The 19,394-nt window shown below is 44.1% G+C and overlaps 1 protein-coding gene across 11 annotated transcripts in view; it reads right to left on the bottom strand.

Annotated features, from left to right (window-relative positions):
- Positions 1-259: 259 nt before the first annotated feature.
- The window catches only part of ncor2 (nuclear receptor corepressor 2), an 85,467-nt gene continuing 66,332 nt past the window's right edge, over positions 260-19,394 (bottom strand). For 6 of the 11 annotated variants that reach the window (XM_069138523.1, XM_069138525.1, XM_069138524.1 and 3 more), the window contains 20 exons: positions 19,115-19,218; positions 15,880-16,030; positions 15,609-15,758; positions 15,405-15,497; positions 14,386-14,603; positions 13,955-14,300; positions 13,585-13,788; positions 12,740-12,988; positions 11,668-11,820; positions 11,290-11,562; positions 10,993-11,176; positions 10,366-10,862; positions 8,042-8,160; positions 7,599-7,789; positions 7,278-7,412; positions 6,142-6,284; positions 5,969-6,022; positions 4,715-4,906; positions 3,580-3,759; positions 260-3,482 (listed from right to left, as the gene is read on the bottom strand). In XM_069138523.1, the coding sequence (XP_068994624.1) occupies positions 3,286-3,482; positions 3,580-3,759; positions 4,715-4,906; positions 5,969-6,022; positions 6,142-6,284; positions 7,278-7,412; positions 7,599-7,789; positions 8,042-8,160; positions 10,366-10,862; positions 10,993-11,176; positions 11,290-11,562; positions 11,668-11,820; positions 12,740-12,988; positions 13,585-13,788; positions 13,955-14,300; positions 14,386-14,603; positions 15,405-15,497; positions 15,609-15,758; positions 15,880-16,030; positions 19,115-19,218 (3,833 nt within the window). In that variant the 3' untranslated portion in view covers positions 260-3,285. The remainder of the gene's footprint in view (positions 3,483-3,579; positions 3,760-4,714; positions 4,907-5,968; positions 6,023-6,141; positions 6,285-7,277; positions 7,413-7,598; positions 7,790-8,041; positions 8,161-10,365; positions 10,863-10,992; positions 11,177-11,289; positions 11,563-11,667; positions 11,821-12,739; positions 12,989-13,584; positions 13,789-13,954; positions 14,301-14,385; positions 14,604-15,404; positions 15,498-15,608; positions 15,759-15,879; positions 16,031-19,114; positions 19,219-19,394) is intronic. The other 5 variants (XM_069138529.1, XM_069138532.1, XM_069138533.1 and 2 more) reach the window with 2 other exon arrangements.

Here is a 19,394-nt window from a genome sequence, read left to right as displayed (position 1 = left end):
AGCGGAGGAATTATCAACCACTAATCAGCTCTGCAGCATTAGTTCTACTTACTTCCTTCAATTAAGGCACATTGTAATGAAAGCGTCTCTCTCCTGAACTTAAATACAAGCTCGTCACGCCCCCTGCTGGAACTCCACCTTCATTACTTTGGGCCCGTTAACTTTCCCTGCGGGACAAAATGAGGGGGAAAAAAACAACAACAACAGAATTAGACTGTAAACATGCAATATCAATAAATAATATGACTCTGAGACCATGAATGGCAATAAGCTTTTTATTTAAACATTAAGGCAGTGTCTTTTTTGTTTTTCATTTTTACACTGCTATCCACAAAGCTTGCTGGTGGGCATGTAGAATTTAACCATGTGAATATTTCTTTTTGTTTTTGTAATACCAACCATGAAGCAAGCCACATAAATATTTACATCTCTTCAGTTGTATATACAATCCTTGCTATTATACAGTGGGTTATAATAAAAAAAAAAAAGAAAAAAAAAAAAAAAAAAAAAAAAGAATTATGCACAAAATGGTTGAACAATGTATTGTTTGTCAATCCCCCAACCCACCCACCATTGGACAGTCCAGGGAAACACATCAGCAATCAACTGTGTCCTTTTTAGGTTTTGAATGATTAATTTGATTTATATTGACAACAGGTGTGCACTGAACAAACTATAAGGACATAAACAAGATGGATGCATGTTATAAATTCATTTCAGTATACTTTTAAAAACAACATATTAGTCACCAGTTTAGGGAACAGCTGGATATGGCTTAGTCTGTTTAGCGTCACATTCTTAAATTTCATCAGTGGATAAATGATAACACACGCAGAGGGACCGATGCACAGAGTGCGGTTGCATGTTCTGCCACGTCTGATAAAATTACAAACCCTCCGTCTGTCCTGATAGAAAAAAGAACAAAAAAAAAAAAAGAAGATTCGGACCTAAAAGCATGGATGAGATGAGCTTTCTGCAGGTGAGGCATGCGAGATGCTTCACCGCCGACACATAGGATGAAGGAGGAAGAGGAGGTAGTCCTATAACAGTCATGTTTGTGTTGTGAGACTCCACTGTGACAAAAATGAACAAGCGATAAAAGGTCTTTCGAAACCGTCTGCTCAAAGTCACCGAACCGGAAACCTTCCAACACAAACTTACAGCGAGGGTGACCTTTAAAAATACTGCATGAAAAGGTGACAACATGTCAGCTAGCGTTACGTAAAACTACCAGAATGCTCTTGAGCCTCGCCCTCGTCTTCCTCTAACCCGTACAAACACAGGAGGTGCAATGAAGTACACTTGAAGTAGTGTCGTAGGTCTCGGTGAAGGATGCAGGTCCGGCTGAGCAGACCTGTGACGCAGTTTTATCTTGCTTCAGAGGGTAAATCTACCGAGTGAAAAAGTTCAAAGCTAAGGCAGTGATGGATTTGGAAGAAAAAAAAAAGAAAAGAAAAGCACACACAAAAAAAAAGACAGGACGTTTCATTTACTTTTTTTTTGTTTGTTTTAGATTTCCCTGTGTGGACAATATAAACCCTGGCATGGGGGGGCGAAAAGAAAAACTTGTGCGTCACTTGGTAACTTCAGTTTTGTATATGTAAAATAAATGGCACTTAACACTAGGAATATCTCAGAACTGTACAAAATCTGCCTGGTGAGGAGTTGAGTCTCAGCGCCTCCTCTCGGCAGTAAAAGGTCAGAGGTCACAACAGCTCTTATATGGGCTTCTAGCAGGCCGGAGGAAGCCGACAATCTTACGGACCTAGGGTCGTAGAAAGATGGCTTTTTTTTTTTTTCTTCTTTTTTTTTTTTTTTTTGTCACCTTTTTAACGTGAGGAAACTCCGAGTGATGCTGCGGAGTTTGCCTTGAAGCAGCTTTAAGGTTGGTCTGCGACCGGCTCGAAGCGGCTTCGTCATCGTTCACTGAAATGTGATTGTCGCTTTGAGTGTGGGAGCGCTGAAGAATGAAGGTGGCCAGTCCAAAATAAAGAGAAAAGGTGTTCGAGGTTACCTCCACATATTTCTATGCTGTTCTTGAGTCCATTTTTCACCTGCCCCAGGATACACAGATTCTTAAAAAAAATTGCCATTGTGAACACATTGACAACTAAGTGCTTAATATCCAAAAACTGTTTCAACAAACACAGACATGGTTAATATAAAAACAGTGAGAAAGTGTCACTTGTCTCAGTGCCATCCATCTGGCAATTCCTCTCTCCCCACGTGGATTCCTGAAGTCAGCAGGGCTTTTCTCCAGGGCCCTCGCTAATATACGATGACATCAGCAATGAACAGCATGTTTACCCTGTAAACCAATGATATGACCCTCCCGCATAACAATCTCTGACCCCAAACCCCGAGCCCCCAAAAAGATACATCATTGCAGATAAGAGACAATAAATGACACCATCAAAAGTTCACCATCAAAATGTACTAAAGGTCTCAGCTCACCAAACACAGGACTGGACTGACAGAATTTAAAAAGGAGAAAAAAAGAAAGAACCAAAACAAGAAAAACAAGATGTTGATTCTCCTCCTGTCCCCTCGCACGTGTTGTCGTAGTGGTAGCAGTGCACAGGCCGCCTGCACCTGGAGTTCAACCGTCAAATAACACGAGAGGGGTCCTCGCTGGGCGGGCCGCGGCGCTCGGGTCAGATTCTTCTGTCACTCGAGCAGCCGTCGTCAGGCTCCTGACGCGACCGCAGAGTCCCTTCCACACAACTGTGAGCACATCAGACCCAGAAGGTGCAGGTCAATGTGTCTGTATTTATAAGGCCAGTGAGGAAAAGTAGTAAAGTTAAAAAAAAAAAATAATAAAAAAAAAAAATACAGAGAAGTGATTTGTCCTTTAGAGTAGTCCTGGAGTGAATGCATAACACGTAAGCGCAAACGCACACACACGCGCGCGCACATGCACACGTGCGCGCACACACACGCACACACACACACACACACACACACACACACACACACACACACACACACACACGCACACACTCGGGGAGCAGCAGTGTCCCACTTCATGGCTGCTGGGAGTCTCAGGTGTGTAAAAGGAGGACACGATTGTTGCTTGATGACTGATGGAGGAAATGCAGGTTGGAATGGTGTGGGTAGGTCTGCAGATGCCTCAGCAGGTGTGTGTGTGTGTGTGTGTGTGTGTGTCTGTGTGTGTGTGTGTGTGTGTGTGTGTGCGCGCGTGTGTGTGTGTGTGTGTGTGTGTGGCTGCAGCAGCACAGAGTTGGTTGACTGTTAGCGGGTCCTGTAGTACAGTGGCATTTCCGGTCACTCGCTGTCAGACAGTGTCTCGTACTGTGACATGAGCAGAGGTTTGGGCTCCTCCTCCCAGGGGCGACCCTGTCCGGGTACCGACCCGGGGCCCTGGGCCCCCTGCTGGCCGGAGGAGGGGGAATGAGCGGACACTGTCCCGCTGGGGAAACGCATGATCAGCGGGTTGCACGGAAAGGGAGTCGGTGTTGAACCTGCAAAAAGCACAGTGAAAGGATTGTTCCGACGTGTTCCAGGAAATCGTGTCCAGTCGGTTAGTAGTAAAGTAAATGTGAAATGGGGAGTTTGTACCTGCAGAGGAAGGTCGGTCCTCCCACACACGGTTGGTGAGGGGAGTTCGTCTGTTGCAGTCTCCCTCTGAGTGGACTGAGGACACGGAGGACGGTCTCTCCCCCCCTGACAGACCTGGTCCTGGGGACTTGGCCTTACGCCCATTGGAGCGCCCGCTGCCCTTTGAGGACTTCGCCCCACCTGCAGAGGAAGAGGAGGAGGAGGAAGAGCTCAGATGTGACCCTTCAGTTTACAGCTGATGATCCTCAGCTGCCTCTTATCCCATATAGTACAAGTCCCTTACAGTGTGTCCCCTTACTGTATGTAGATACGTTTAATAAAACCAGGAGACAAAACAAATAATTCAATCCTTCAGTATCTTTCATAAACTATGTTCAAAAATGTTGCTTGATGTGCCGTCATAGAAGGTTTCCTTGCAGACTCAACAGAATAATTAACTGGTAACGTTTAACACCATATTTAAAGCATCTCGGCCCAAATTAGAAAATCGCACACTGGGAAACACATGTCCTTCAAAATAAAAGCACAGCATCAGAAATGATGCATACTTCAAAATAAAAGCTGTATGAAAGTTCCCCACAGCTTTGTTTTCCATGTACACATCTACGACCTGCTCAAAATTTCCCCGCGACCCAACATTTATGAACTTCAGTTTGCCTGATGATGTGAGGTCAGTTGTAGGAAAATCAAAAGTTTGATGCAAAGTTTGGTGCAAATTCTAAAAGTGCTTTGAATTTTGTATCCAAATTCAAAGGTGGTGTGGAGGTCAGACGAGGAGTGACATGAACACACTTAATGTGTCTGAAGATTAACATGATGAGATATAAGCAACCAGAATCCCTGATTTGCAGTCACATTACTTTATAAATTTGAAGTTATTTTGAGGCAGGCTGATGATGAAGCTAATTTCAGGCACAATAAAACTAATCTCAGTTCTTCTGTCGGTACACTGGATACATTATTTATCACACAGCTCTGTGTAGTCAAGACTGTTCCACAGTGTCAGACTCAGGTGACATGAGGACAACGTTAAGAGCCACTGATCAGATGACAAGGATGCAAATTATATGAAAATATATTGCAGCCTTGAATTGCACCTCAGCGAGCAAAACTAAAGTGTTTGAAGAGGCTGCACCTTGTGAGAAAGAGTCCTCGGCCCGTCCGTCCGCTGACATGCCGGAGCCCGTTGGGTTAGCAGCGTTGGATGGGGAACGTTCCTCTGACTGATCATCGTATTTACCCATTAAGGCCTTTCTTATGATGGCCTCCAGGCCTATTGAGTTACCGGGTGTCTCTGGAGCTGGGTGGCTGCGGACACTCACAGGTCCTGTGGAAGGAACGAGGGTTAAAAATGTTAGCGGGAGAACGAGGTGGTGGGTAAAGAAACCAGTACAATGAGAGGGAAAACGGTCAGGGAGCGAGAAAGACAGTAAAATGAGTTAGGCAGATAAACAAAAAAAAACAATAAATAAATAGCATCCAAGGGAAAGTAAGTGTGAAGAGATATTTTAAATGGGGTCTCGATATAAAAACAGAAGAGTTTCAACCAATGGAGATGAATATAATAACTATCAGGGAGGTGATGGGACCATGACTAAGCACAACATGAGAGCTGAGAAATGATGACGTGGTCTCTGAATCAGTATTTCAGTCTATCCTTGGGCACTATATGGGCTAGCAGTGTGGAGAGGATGCCCACAGGATGCAGTTGAAAAGGTTTTGAATTTCTCTTAAAAAAAATAAACTAAAAAAAAATCGTCCAAGTCCTGCATTCATCTTATGTTGCTGACGCTCTCATAATTTCCCCCCGTCTGTGTCATGTAGGAACAGAAGTCAGATTTCCTGTGTAGACGCCACCTGTCCCCTCACGTCAGGACCTGCTGTACTTGTAGTACCTTTACCCACAGTCAGAAAACATGCAGCCAACCACTGCTGTTACGATGGACATCACTTTACATGAACCTAAATCAAATGTGTCCGGTTCACTTCGGTACAAAGGCTTTGGGTTTGATAAAGCAACTAAGCTAAAATGTATTTCTCATTGCCTCCCTCTCTTTCTGCTGCCTGCAGTTGATCAACAATGTTACTAAAGCGCCTACATTTTGCATTTTTATTACACAGACCAAGATCAAGTTCGTGCTTTTGACTTATTTGACCGACTTTACGAACGTGTAAAATAAATTTGCATTTAAAGAATTATGCAAACTCTACAATCTTTTCGTAACGTTACCATCACCAGGAGGCTCCAGTACCAAGAAAGCCCACGTCTTGGCCTCAACATTCAGCCACTGTTCTTGTTTTACTAAAACATTTCCTCCAGTCGATAAAAGTGGTGTCTGGAGAGTCTCTTTCTAAATGTCTATAAATAATGATGAGATTTAAAGATTACCTGCAGTTGTCGACGCTGGCATGTTGAAGATTTCAGTTCCTGGCTGACCAGCATCTGAAAGGGTGAACAGGGTTTCTTTTTAAAAGGTCCATTTACTTTATGAAATCACACTTGAGGCTATATTTTACTATTTTAAATTGTTTGCTTGTGCCGGTGCTGAAGTTTGGACTTACTGAAATCACTGTCGCTTCCCACCACAGTCATCTTTTTGATCATCTCCTGTTTCTTCGACTTCACAATGGCGGAGGTGCTCTCGGTCAGTTTGCTGAAGAAAGCAGGAGGCTGGGAGGTGTTGGGAGGAGAACGAGAGCCCATCCTGTGGGGGGGGGGGGGGGTATAGATAGTGCATGGTTAACACAAACATGCTAATCTGACCTCTGACATATTCCCATCATTTACTTAATGTTGCAATGCAAAATGTTGACGTAAATATTTACAAGCAGGTTTTAAATTCAACAACTGACATGTCCGAACAGCATTTACAGGTAAATCCATTCTGACGCTGTAATTGTAAATCATCCATCCAGCTTTAATGCAAGCACATATATTTCAAATGTAATTCTTTCAGTGCCCATCCCAAGACTTGGGACCACAACAGAGCAACAGCTGCCTTGTAAACTGAGACCTCTCGGTCATAAACAAATCCTGAAATTAGGACAGCCTCCGTGACGCCCACCCAGGTAATACATCACTTAATGGCTAAAAAAAAAACCATACCAACCACTTCAGCTGCAAACCTCTCAGAGAGCAACAACAATGACACAAAGGGATCATGTGGACACCTCACTGCTGTGCTCCTCAGGGACAAAAATCTCGGAGTATATAGGCATATGACAGGCAGCATCGATTGGGTAGGTTAGAGCAGAAACCGAGGCATTTATATTCCAACCACAAACCAATGGGACGATTTACAGGAGGTGGTGTGCTTGAATATGAAGCTTGACAACATGCTGGAATCTCCTTTTCAGCACAAGCTTTCCCAGGGAAATGGCTGGCAGTGTGACGCTGACAACCGGAGCCCACACTCTCAATGTGGCCACAAGCCCCCCCCCGACAGCCCCAGTGCACTGATGCCAATCCCAGGATTCCTGACCTTTGTAGCTACCATAGCAACATCCAGAGAGAGACACAGGAGCTCTCCGAGCTGCTACTCCTGATACGATGGTATTCACACAAACACACTGCACGCTGTACGACAACTAAAAGACCAAACTTTGTTTAGTTTGTTAAAATACTGGAATCCTCAACTCCACTTTCACGTGATTTCAGCCCACTAGAGTCGATGCGAACAATACATGTGAGGACGTACCCTTGCTCTCCCTGGTCGCTGGGGTAGGAGCACCCTCCCTGGACTTCAGGTTCAGAATTGGCTCCAGCAGGAGACACTGGTTCAATACCGTCATTGGAAACACTGACAGGTGACGTCTTGGGCTGAGGAGGAGACCTGAAGAGAATTCAAACAGATGGATTTACAGTAAGTATATAATGAGTCTACCTAGATGTACAGTATACATGATTAAAAAAAAACTAAATAAATCTGCACTGAAACACATACTTAACTTGCAGTTCATTTACTGAAAAGATTAGCAAAGGGTGAAAGGCTGTGATCACATCTGACAGTGACTCCTACCGATCTCTGTTGCGTTCTCCGCAGAGGCCCTCCAGGTAGCGGGATCCCTGGGCAGACTCCTGTGAAGTGGGCGGGGGCTGGGAGGCACTGGGTGGACGGGTCAAGTCCAGGACAGGAGAGCCATGATAGCTTTGCTGTTGCTGCTGCTGCTGCTGCTGACTCTGCCTGGTGTAGTCTTTAGTTATCACCTCCTGTTTGCACAAGGACGCGTGTCCGTGAGAGACATTGTACAACACTGTTCCGCATACAAATCCCTTGACGGTACTTGAGAATTTGATTCTAGATTGATAAGATCAACACAACACAAACTTTATCATCTTTCATCTAGTCTGTTCACCATGTTACGTTTTGTTTTTTTTAAGCACTTTGAAAACACTTAAATGATTATTATTTGATGCAATGTTATTTGTGCTAGTTGTAATGTCGTCGTTGAGCAGACTTACGCTGATGTGCTGTGCCAGGGTGACCACCCTCTGGCTGCCTTTAACACAGGGAGACGGGGGCTGTTGACCTGGAGACAGTCGCTCCTCAGACGGAGGACGGTACAGGCCGTGTGGCTGAGCTGAGAGTCAAACACAAAAGGAAGGAAGGAAGGAAGGACACGGACACACGGACACACACACACGGACACACACACACACACACACACACACACACACACACACACACACACACACACACACACACACACACACACGTGTAATCAGTTTCCCTTTTCAGTCTCAAGTGACACAAATTAACATCCTAATGAAAACATGCATTTCTCAGAAATGTCTGTTCACCCATGAAGATTTATGGTGGATGTTCAATTAACACATTTCATGATGCATCTGCACGAGAGCTGAAAGGGCAAAAACACTACAGTATGAATGAGTGTGCGTGTGTGACGAACTACTGCAGATGTCTAAATTATTTTTAGTTTTTTAGTGTAGTTTGCATATCGACCTGGCAAGATGAACTTTGAACAGAAATAATGCTAAAACCATCCATCCGTGACTCATAAATGAAGAAGTCAAATAAGTCCCTTTATGTCTCATATATTAGAGACCGTGGACAGAGTTTAAAAAAATCCCAGGGAAAATACAAAAGTGTTTACTTCATGCTATTAATAAGTCATCTATTAATCCAAAGAATGCACTCAAATTAGTCCCGTTCATATTTGGCCATAAATGATTATTGAACCATTGTGGGACTAAAATGTTCTGTCTGAATGCTCTGGAGAATCGGAGTCCATTTTAAGACTTGTTTCCTTTGAGCGTCACATCTCATTATGCGTGTTCTTACACAACTCTTGTGTATTCATCTCTGAAGAGGATGATGTAAGTTGAGTGTGGGGGGCAGGATTGCTTGTATGGACTCCCCAGAGAGGACAGGTCCCCCACAGGGGACGAGATGCTGCGCCTTTTGTTGTTAGCTAGCAATGACATAAGAGACTCGGGTTCATTTCAACAGCAGCCTACAATAGCCTGGATTTCTCTGTGGATTCTGTCTTTTAGTTTGTGAACGCATGCCAACAACGAGGTGATGATGTCTGTCTAACCGTCCCATTTGTTTTTAAAAGCATGCTTCCTGTTGACTACTGTATATGAATGAGTATATTAGCCTACAACACTCATTTGAACTCGGCATGCCATCGTTCCTTGTCCTAAAGCCTTGTGTAAATACAGATGTGATACACTGCTCTACAAGCAGAAAACGACAAAACAAAAATCACATTCCAAATGACAGACAAACTCCCAGAGGCTTGATTGAGAGAGATGTGTTGAGCGTTTGGTGTGTGCGGAAAAAAAACAAAGAAGGAAAAAAAAAAGTAAAAATCAGCATAATTACAGTAAGCCATAAAGAGGAACATGCAGCGATTTGGAGGGCCAGAGGCTGTAGTACCCCCCTCCCCTTGGATGGCTGAGAGTCTCCCCATGTCCTCCTGTGCAACACCGGTGCACTCTGGGACCCCAGGGAGTGAGTTTGATGGTTGGTAAGGCTTTCCATGTTTAATGAAACTACAATCATACCAATTTTCTGTTCACATTTAATCTTCTGGGTTGCATGTGGTCTTCATCCAACGTAGCACAATATGTTTCAAATAGATTTTGAGTATCTGCTGGAATTAGTGCCTCATAAGACATGCAGTAGGGAAGTAGAGTCACTGCATTGGTAAAGAGAATTATTGTAGTCTTATTGAACATGGGATATAAAAGCCTCCTGTGGTGAATTACCTTTTCAAGCGTCGAAAACATTCTGGTCATGCCCACTTGCATGCGGTGAAATATTCTGTTTAAAGTGAGCGGCCGAATGGGAGGGAGGAGGGGTGCCACATGTGAAAGTCAAGTCACATCCTCTACGAAAAGAAAATGAAGATAAGCAGCAAAGGATGTTCCGCCTTAATGGCCCACCAGCTTTAGCTTCCTTAAAGGACACCCAGGATTTTTTTTTTTTTTTTTTTAATATATAAATGGAAAATTTAATCATTAGCCATCATAATTTAAACTTGTAAACTGCCTTTTCTAATTTAAGCCAGTTATGTCCAATTTGGATGGGCTAAAGTTTTGTTTTTCAGTGGGCTCCCTTGGTGGTCTTTAAGTCTGTAAAGAAAAACTAACAATAAAACTGGGGAAAAAAAGCCAAAAAATTATAGCGTAAAAATTAAAAAAATGTAAATGAATTGGGCTGATTTGATAATGCCAATCACCACAGCGTGCAATAGGCCACAGACTGACGGGGGAGGGTCTGGGTGATGAGGGGGACCCTGGGATCCAGAGCGTCTTACCATCAGTGGCGCTGCTGGCAACAAGCGAGCCCGTCTCTGGCATCCCCGTTTCACAAGAAATTTGACGCATAATAATCGCGTTTATGAAGTTGGCCGCAGTCATGGTGGTCTTACCGAGTGCTCGAAGCTCTTGTTCCTGAATGGACATCTGTTTGTTTTGAGTCTTTTCCCTACAAGGTGTACCGCTTTCTCCACGGCCAGGAGGGTTATCCGACTGGAGAGGCAGCAGGTGCTGGGTACGGCCTGAAGCCGAGGAATAAGAACCTGGGTATATTCCTCCTGGGCTGGGGATAGACAGCTTGGGGTCCGATTTACTGGAGGGCCCGTGCTGGTCCTGCACATGCTTGGGTAGGCCTCCCCTGTTTTTGCCTCCATCGCGACTCTGCTCTTTGGCTACACTTGAGTCCATAGCAGGTGGGTAGGCCTCGGGGGGCAAACCTGTCCTTTGGAGGTGGCCCGGGTAACCTTGGTAGCGGGATGACCCTGAGGACATGGACCTAGCAGGCCAAAAAAAAAAACACACTTAAAAAAAACATGGCAATCAAAATGTTCTTGTTATAAGATTTTAACTTTGAAAACTGTCCCAAGTAAAGTTTTTTATAAAAACACAACTAGAATGCAGTTTACCGTAACACAGATGAGCTGGAGTGCTCGTTGACAGAAAGACTTTTGCCCCCAGTGTTGTGCAGGACACTCGGCCTCTGCTGCACGTTCTCCTGGGTGCGAGGTGATACTGGCGAGTGCTGGTGGCTGTATGGTTGGGAGGAAGGTCTCATGCTGCTGCTGCTGCTTGCCAAGCTGTGCTCCGTACCTGACGAGCACAAACAGACTCATTTACCTTTCCGAGCACGTGACCGTGTTCTCAAACGGTGCTGCTGAGATGTGACTTCAAGGAAAATGAAAAGCAGTATCTCCTCCACACACCTGGTCGCCAGATAGGAGCGTGCTCCACATTCCCAAGAGAGCCGCCCTTCTCCCTGTCACGCTCTCGGTCTCTGTCTCTCTCTCGGTCCCGGTCCCTTTCCCTCTCTCGGTCTCTCTCTCGTTCTCTTTCCCGATCTCTCTCCCGGTCCCGTTCGCGCTCCCTCTCCCTCTCCCTCTCCCGCTCTCTGTCCCTCTCCCGCTCCCTGTCACGTTCACGGTCTCTTTCACGCTCTGAAGATGAGCCTTGCATTTTGTTCATGTGTGAGGAGCCAACTGTACAGAAAAAAAAAAAAAGGGAAAAAGAAAGCATTATAAAAATAATACTAGTGCAACATATTTAAGCTGTAGGTGAGTTTGCTTGTATGAACTGCATTGTACCAGGTGAGATGGGAGAGGTGGTGTAAGGCCTGCCGGGGAAGGTGGTGCTTGTCCCGGGGATGTAAGTGATGCGATCCATTGGCGAGCCGGCTGTCCCTGCAGAGGGAGGGACCAGGACAGGTAAGTGTGGCACCTGAGAAAGATCGATGATCCCTAGGGAGCAGAGAGAAGAGAAGGGTCACAAACTACCAAACAGCTGGTCCAGATGTGTTGGTGTGGAGAACAGGTAAACAAAGCTTAACACTACTTTTCATATCCACCCACATCACAAGATGATATGCAGCTCCAACAGTAAACTAACTTTTTGCCAAGAGTAATGCAGCCTGTCAACATGAAATGATTAATTAATTAATGATCACTAACAACTACATCTTGCAGAAAATATTAGACTATCAACACAGGCAACAATGCTTATGAGGTAATAAATGAGAGATTACCTGATTAGATTCTGCTTTAGTGAGTCTTTCAAAGCAAAGTCACTGAGGAATGATGCAACACCTGCTCCTGTTAACACTTTGACTTCTGGTTTGTTGGATTTAATCCTCTATTGCATTTTATTGGAAACCAAACTGACTCAGTGCTCCCTTCATGACAACTTTTCAGCAAATTAAATGTAACTTTTTTGTATTGTCAATTTATTTATGAAAAAAAATAAGTGCTGCAGCTAATTAACTTTGGCAACATAAATGCCAATTACAAATATGCCAATGAATTTCGACAACCAACCGTCAGATTATTCCTCCTCTCCAGAAGTGACTGATTACTTTTACTCTAACTGCTGATTGATACTGAACACCAGCTGACTTTAATATAGACATTGCACTATTAATGTATTATCTACCCGAGTTAGGTACACAGTTAAGTAGGCCATGAACAGAACTGCACATCATATTTCACTTTACACGTGGTTCTATTATAGAATAAAATCCAGGCAACATGAACCCTGCTGTTGTTTCGGGATGGGAAGGGCTGTCAAAAAGCGCCAACAACTTGCCAGACATCTTAAAAAAGCCAGTGTGAAGACAAAGTAACACAAATGAGAGAGCTGGGGGGACTCCATTAGTCTTATTACCACGTGGGGCTGCAGAGTAGGGCAGAGAAAGGGGCTGGTCTCGTGGAGTGAGGCCCCTCAGCAGGTCTGAGCGCTGCGCGGCCATGGCAGCAGCTGCGGGCCACTGGTGCATCTGCTGAGAGGTGATGTAGTCGTTGAGCAGCGTCTGGCGGTTCTCCAGGGCGGCGGTGTCGGGAAAGCCACGGATGAGGTAGGGGTAGGGATGAGGGTACGCCGGGTTGGGAGCTAGGTGGCGAGGCAAGTAGTAGGCTGTTGTGTATGAAGAGAGGGAAACGTCTGTCAGGAAATCATTCATCTTGGACTACATAACAAATCAAAGTTTTTACAGCCCACACAGATGTTTGCGTTTATTTGTCTTGTTTAAACTATTCTCAGGACTGGGTGGGCATGTACACATTGTGGCGGATTGACATCCTCCTCCTACTAAACTCTTTTGTCTCCCTTGTTAGGCTGTGTTCAGACCGACAGGCCTTCCAGAAAAAACACAGCAAGGGGCTACGTTGGTATGACTGTACTGAAGATGAAATACAAGGAAGGATTATAAAGAGACACTGGTACGCAATTGATGTTCTCGGGTGACAAAGCACCGCTGAGCCAAAATCTGCCAGACTATAGCCCTCTTCCTGCAACAACACAAGGCTCTCAATGCTGCATTTTTGATGCACCAACACACAGGAAGTCTTTATGATTATTGCGTCGCCCAGCCTCAAATAAATAGAGGTCTATTTAGATCAGATAAGTTGAAAACAGCTGAGAGAGTGTACAGAGCCTTCATGGAAAATCAACCAAAATAAAGAATTACATGTTATGACCTTTTGTTAATTGACTTTGGACTGTGTCTGTACCTGGGTCAATAGGGATGCCACGGGGCAGCGATGCAGGATCAAATGCTAAGGGGATCTGACGGTAAACGTCTGTAGCTCCGAGACCCTGCAGCAGACGCTCATAGCTCTGTGGGTCCGCCACACCAGAGAGCGGTGACTTGGTGGCACTCATCTCTCTGGGGGTCGGTGTGGCTTTACGTTCCTGTGGCGGGTTCTTACTGGAACCTGAAGTAAAAACAGAAGAGATTGATGTACGATTTTTGTGGAATGAAGGGTAAATTATCTTGATCTAAAGTATTTTAACACAATTCCACATGTTACATACCAGATCTATTTTCTATGCCTGCTATGAATCAATCTTATATCAATTTTCTACCTGAAATATACCCACCCTCATGCTGCCTTTGGCTTGCCTCCCTGGACAGCGGGGAGCCACGATGTGAAGGTCCAGGATAAGGAGACCTTAAGGCGCCTTTTTCCTCGTAGCCCACTGGGCTATGATGGGCCTTGCCTCCTGGCTCTGACCCCAGTGTAAGGGGAGAAGAGCGGGCTATGGGGCTCGCCGTACTGACCACGGCACTGGGCCGCCCTTTAGGTGCCTCTTCATATCGACCCCTCTCAGCCCGCATCTCCAGGTGGGAGGGTGTGTTGTGGTAGGAACGTGGTGAACTGGCTATGATGGAGCGGACATCGTGACGTTTCCCTGAACCAGTTGCTTCCTGCTTCATGGATGTTCCCTGAAGAGATGCACAACGGGAAATTATGAGCTAAGAAACATTAAGGGTTGAATAGCCTGGACATGTGTTACTAGCGAGTGTGTACCTGTGCTATGATGCCCTCCTTGGCAGGCTGTCTGAGCTCCTCCCTGGGAATGAGGTGGATTGAACGGCCAGCCTCCTTCACCGTGGGCACGATGGCCTCTCTGCCCTTCATGGGGTCAGAATGTGAGCCAGGTCCTCGGGGTGGGGAGCTCTCTCTTTTCATCTGCTTAGCCTCCCTCCTCAGGTAGCCGTCCTGAGGGTCCAGATGACGAGGTATACCTGAAATTTTAAGAATACGTCAACTCTCTTTCTCGTCAAACAACATTGGGCACCACATTTCAAATGTCTTTTCATAATATAGCCAGAAGGGAGCAGAGAGATGGAGAACAGACACAGCAGATATAAAGAAAGATTCTGATTTATCAGCCCAGCCCAACCAGCAGAGTTTTGAGAGCTGCTTCATCTGCTACTATCTCTGACAGATGATACAAGATGGTTATCTGACTTGACTGCTAAAGGACAGATAAATATGAATATCAACATGAAAATACGTCTGCCAGCGGGAGATTTCTGGTAAACTAGCACAATCTGGTTCTTGTAAGGGAAAAAGTAAAAGAAAAATCTGTCTTTCTCTGCAGCTTTGCCAAGTGAGTTTTGAGAGCGCAACGAGTGACTCCCACAAACACGGACGATGTATACGGAGATGACAGAAGACATTAAACAGCATTATGTTGCAAACAGATACTTTCACGTTCAGTTTAAAGATTCAATGTGCTGCAACATCTTAAACACTTTTCTCAGTAACAACTGGGTCACTTTGATCCGCCATGCTTATAATACATATAATCATGCATGCTTCCCTCAATCCACTGCGACTGGTAAAACAATGCCAGTCTGCTTCTCTTCTGAAATCATCAATAAACACACAGTGCATTTAAATGCTTCTTTAATGTGTGCTGAGCAGAGATTAGGAAACAAATCTCCCACCAGGAGGGTTTGAGAGTTTGATTCAAAATGAATACATATTGAAAAAGAGAATAAAATCACATTTTCGTGTTTTATATTGAAGCATTATCCTACCTTGCGAGATGGAACCACGGATGTGATGAGCGTCCTTGTAAGATGTGTGGTGCGGACTGTCTCTATCATGAGGCATGGCTCGACCAATCAGACCTGAGGTGGAGGAAGAACGGGAGTAGAGAGATGGAGGACTCCAGTAAATAATTTCAGTAATGAGAGTCGATTATCGTTAAATGAATGTGGTTAAGAGGGGTCATGTCTTACCCTCACAGTTGGCAGCAGACAGCGAGTCCCTCATAGGCAGTCCTCTAGAGATGCCTCCCTCCATAACATCGTAAGGCCGCTTCAGGCCTAGAAGCTCCCCAGACTGCCCCGGGCCTCTGCACTCATCTTTGGGGGTCTGAGATGGTGGACCTACAAATTGAGATGTAATAATTTGCATGAATAACTCCAGGCGCCGTATCTCGCTTGCAACTGGAAAGCCTTTGTTATGCCATGGTGACCCTGACACAGTGTGCCTCGCTGATGTACTCACGGTCATATGTGAGAATGTGCGCACTGATGCCCTCATAGACCACGTGTCCTTTCGACAGCGCCTCATCCCGCTCCCTCTCAGCTCGGCTGGCACTGTCCTCTGTGATTAGACGTGTTATGGTTCCCTTATATAGCACATCAGCCGGCGTCCCCTGTGGTGACGGGAGAAGAAATGAGACACTTTGTCATCTCAGTGTGCAACAGCCCTTAAAAAACAGTCTCATCATTATTTTGATATGACAAATTAATGCAAAGATTTATAAGGGAATGCCTTGACTATCAGCAGACTCCATTAACAAGCCTCACCTCTGTCAAATTGGACAATTTTCAGAACCAAATTTGAATGTCAAAAATGAAAAACATCAAGCCTGATACAGGTAAAACTATGTGGAATTTGTCTTTACAGGAAGCCTTTGCATTTGGATCCCCCTTTCCAGCTAACGGCACAGCTCCCAATAACAAAGCTGAAATATATATGTCAGAAGCAGTTAATTACACTGTTGGATGAAGGTTGGGTTTAATCTGGGGCTTCTCCTGTTTAATATATGACTCATACCTCTACTAAAGATGTATTTCTTATATCCTAAACTGCCCCTATTCAGGACTTGCACAACCATGAAAAACCCAACAGTGGCAACAATAAACATTCGCACAACCGGTGCAATGAAAACAAATGTTATATCACGAGTGTTATGTTACAATGGCCTCATTCAATAAAATAACCAATATCTTGTTAGATTAAAAAACATAGAAAGGCCAATAAGGAGTCACACTGTAGGTCAATAATGACAGTTAGTGTGGGAGCACTCTTTGCTTTTCTTCTCAGGATTGTTAAGGGTGGAGCAACAGTAAGCTGTTTAACTGTGATGCATATTGTAGAGTTTGTTAAGTGCAGAATGTGTACTGCATTTCTTTAATTGTTTTTAATCACAAAAAATATATTTTTTTGCAATGGTGACATAACAGGGATCCAAAAAAAGTAAGTAAACAAACACACTTCTTTGAAATACAGAGTAGTACTCCCAGAAGAAGCGGAGGTGCAGCCACTTGGCAACAGTAGATGACAACAGGCAGCTTTTTCAAAACTTGAGTCACATCACTTGTTCTCAGAGTATGATTCATATTTCTACACTGCCAGGTGAAGGGTTGAGAGTAGGAGTAGACGGTTGACTCAGAGACACAATAGTAACTGAGACCACATTTATAGTCTGCTGATTGCAGCCTTTCCAGGAAGATGCTGCTAAAGGTTGAGGGCCAGACTTGTTAGGGTTTGCATAATGGGGGGGGTTCTGTTTACAGGATCAGATAGCACTGACTGAAGCAGTCCTCATCTACTCCTTAAGAAAATACATCATTGCTATGTCTGAGCGCTTACAAACACACATCTATTAATCAATCAAGCTGCAAGGTAAACAAATAAAGCAGTCGCTGTCCAACGGGACTGATAACACTTTGTTGTTCTCGCTTTTTCCTTTTACTAATCTACCGTGGTGCTAACCAGCCCCCTCAACACTCGTTCTCACTTGCTGTGCCAGTTGGATGTGATATTACAGTGGGCATATCAATGACTGGGTTTAGCCAGCATCTAGAGTAAAGAGATAAATAAAAGAGGGAACAGAGGGTACAGTGTGTACCTGTTGCTAGGGTGACAGGGGCACTCAGAGCTGTGGTTATGTCACAGCACCAGGGAAATCCAGCAGCCACAGCACTTGGTCTGCCGCATGATCTCTTATACCAGTGCTGCTGCGCTCTCTTTCATAAGTACACAGCTCAAATGCTGCTAAATTTGACTGTAGTGCTTTGAACTGTGTGATCAGGGGCCAATGACTGCATCAATATGAACAACACTGGTGATAACCATCAGGAGAGGTTGGGAGTAATTAAAAATAATTAGCGTGGCTTGTCTGTGTACAGCCATACAAGCCACGTATATCATGACCCTTAACTAAGGCTGGATATACTGTATTTAAATAATGTTTGATGCTAGTAGTTATACCTGACTTCGATACAGCTTCCTGAATGATACTTTTTTGATACTGATTTTATCAAATCCATTTTAACAAAAAGAAAATTACATTACACGTTATGGTAGAAATCTTTCGTTTTCGTGGAGTTTCGAGGGGGAGAGCAAAATCCGGTTTTACAGATGTCACCCAAGCGTCTCAAATGCGAACCATCGCTGGACGCAACAATTTACTGACGGTCCCTGAACGCCTCACATGCTATTGGTAGATGGTTGCTAACCGGCGGCACACAGAGAAGCTCGAGTCACTGCTGCACATAAAACTTAAGACAGGTATGATGCCAAAAACTAGTTTGAAAAGAGTGAAATACGGCAGTCTAAGATTTAGCTATAGGTTCAGACTCAGTGAATATTCTCATTCTGGGCAGGTACAGCCTTTATATGGGAAACGCTCAATTGTTTCACTGACACTGATGAAATTTAATTCTGCGTAAACATAGCAAAACTTGTGTTTTAAATGGAAATGTGGTACCGAATAACATGACATTTCAGTCAGTCGGTACCATAAAAGTTTGTTAACCAGCTTGAACCTTAACACAGTTTGGTGTTCGATTCAGTTCACAATTTACATTTAGTTAATCAGTCACTGACAAATCACATTAACCAGAGCACATCGCTTTAGTAAAGTAAGAATGGGCCAAATTGAATCTTAGATATAGTAGCAAGTCTCTCCTGAACCTACATAATGGATCATTTGCAAAGGCTCACTTTAGTGACTTATTTCAATGAATTTCAGAGGTTGTTCAGAAGTTCTCTAAATAAAAGGGGAAGAGAACTGTTCGCCGGTTGTCTGTCGTAATGTACTACTCAAACTTAAACACTGTCAGCAGAATATTCATAACGCAAACACACATGACAATATCCCCACCCAACACAACAGCACATATACAAAACTCTGTTGCAATTCTGTTGTTAAATCATATCTTAATGACATAATCTACAGATAATTCCATTATTAAAAGGAAATAGAAAGGGCATGATTAAGGAGGCCCAGAAAAAGATGTCTCCACCAAAAGCTATTGTCTGAATGTAAAGTTATTCACCTCTCAAACGTACCAAAATTAACATAGAGATCAAGTGTGGAAAGAAAACATCAGTTGTGTAGAAAATCAGCAGGAAGAGACAGAAAAAAACCTTAACTAGGACATTTCTAACTTCTGTACAGCAAACTGAAAGAAAGGACCAAGGACCTACTTCAGTGGTCTGAGCTCACCTGAGTAATGGAGCCCCCTCGGTAGGAAATTGAAGAATCTGGATGCATTCTGGTCCCTGGGATGCCCTTAGTGATACTACCCCCCTGAACGGCTGGAATAGAAGCTGTATGGACAGAAGGAGATCGATTTTCGTCACTATAATTCAATGTGTGAAACTGTTTAAAGAGTAAAACACAATGTAAACAAACATTGGGAATAAAAGTTTGCAAAACGTTCTGCAAGGTTGGTTATAAAGCAAAACATTTACAATTCTAATTTTCAGTCTGAACACTGTACATA

This window comes from Embiotoca jacksoni, unplaced genomic scaffold, assembly GCF_022577435.1.
Source record: "Embiotoca jacksoni isolate LCO1_2020_lvr unplaced genomic scaffold, fEmbJac1.0.p SCAF_8, whole genome shotgun sequence".
In the NCBI taxonomy this organism is placed as follows: Eukaryota; Metazoa; Chordata; class Actinopteri; family Embiotocidae; genus Embiotoca; species Embiotoca jacksoni.
The sequence above is the reverse complement of the archived record's forward strand: the minus strand, read 5'-3'. Positions and strand labels throughout refer to the sequence as shown.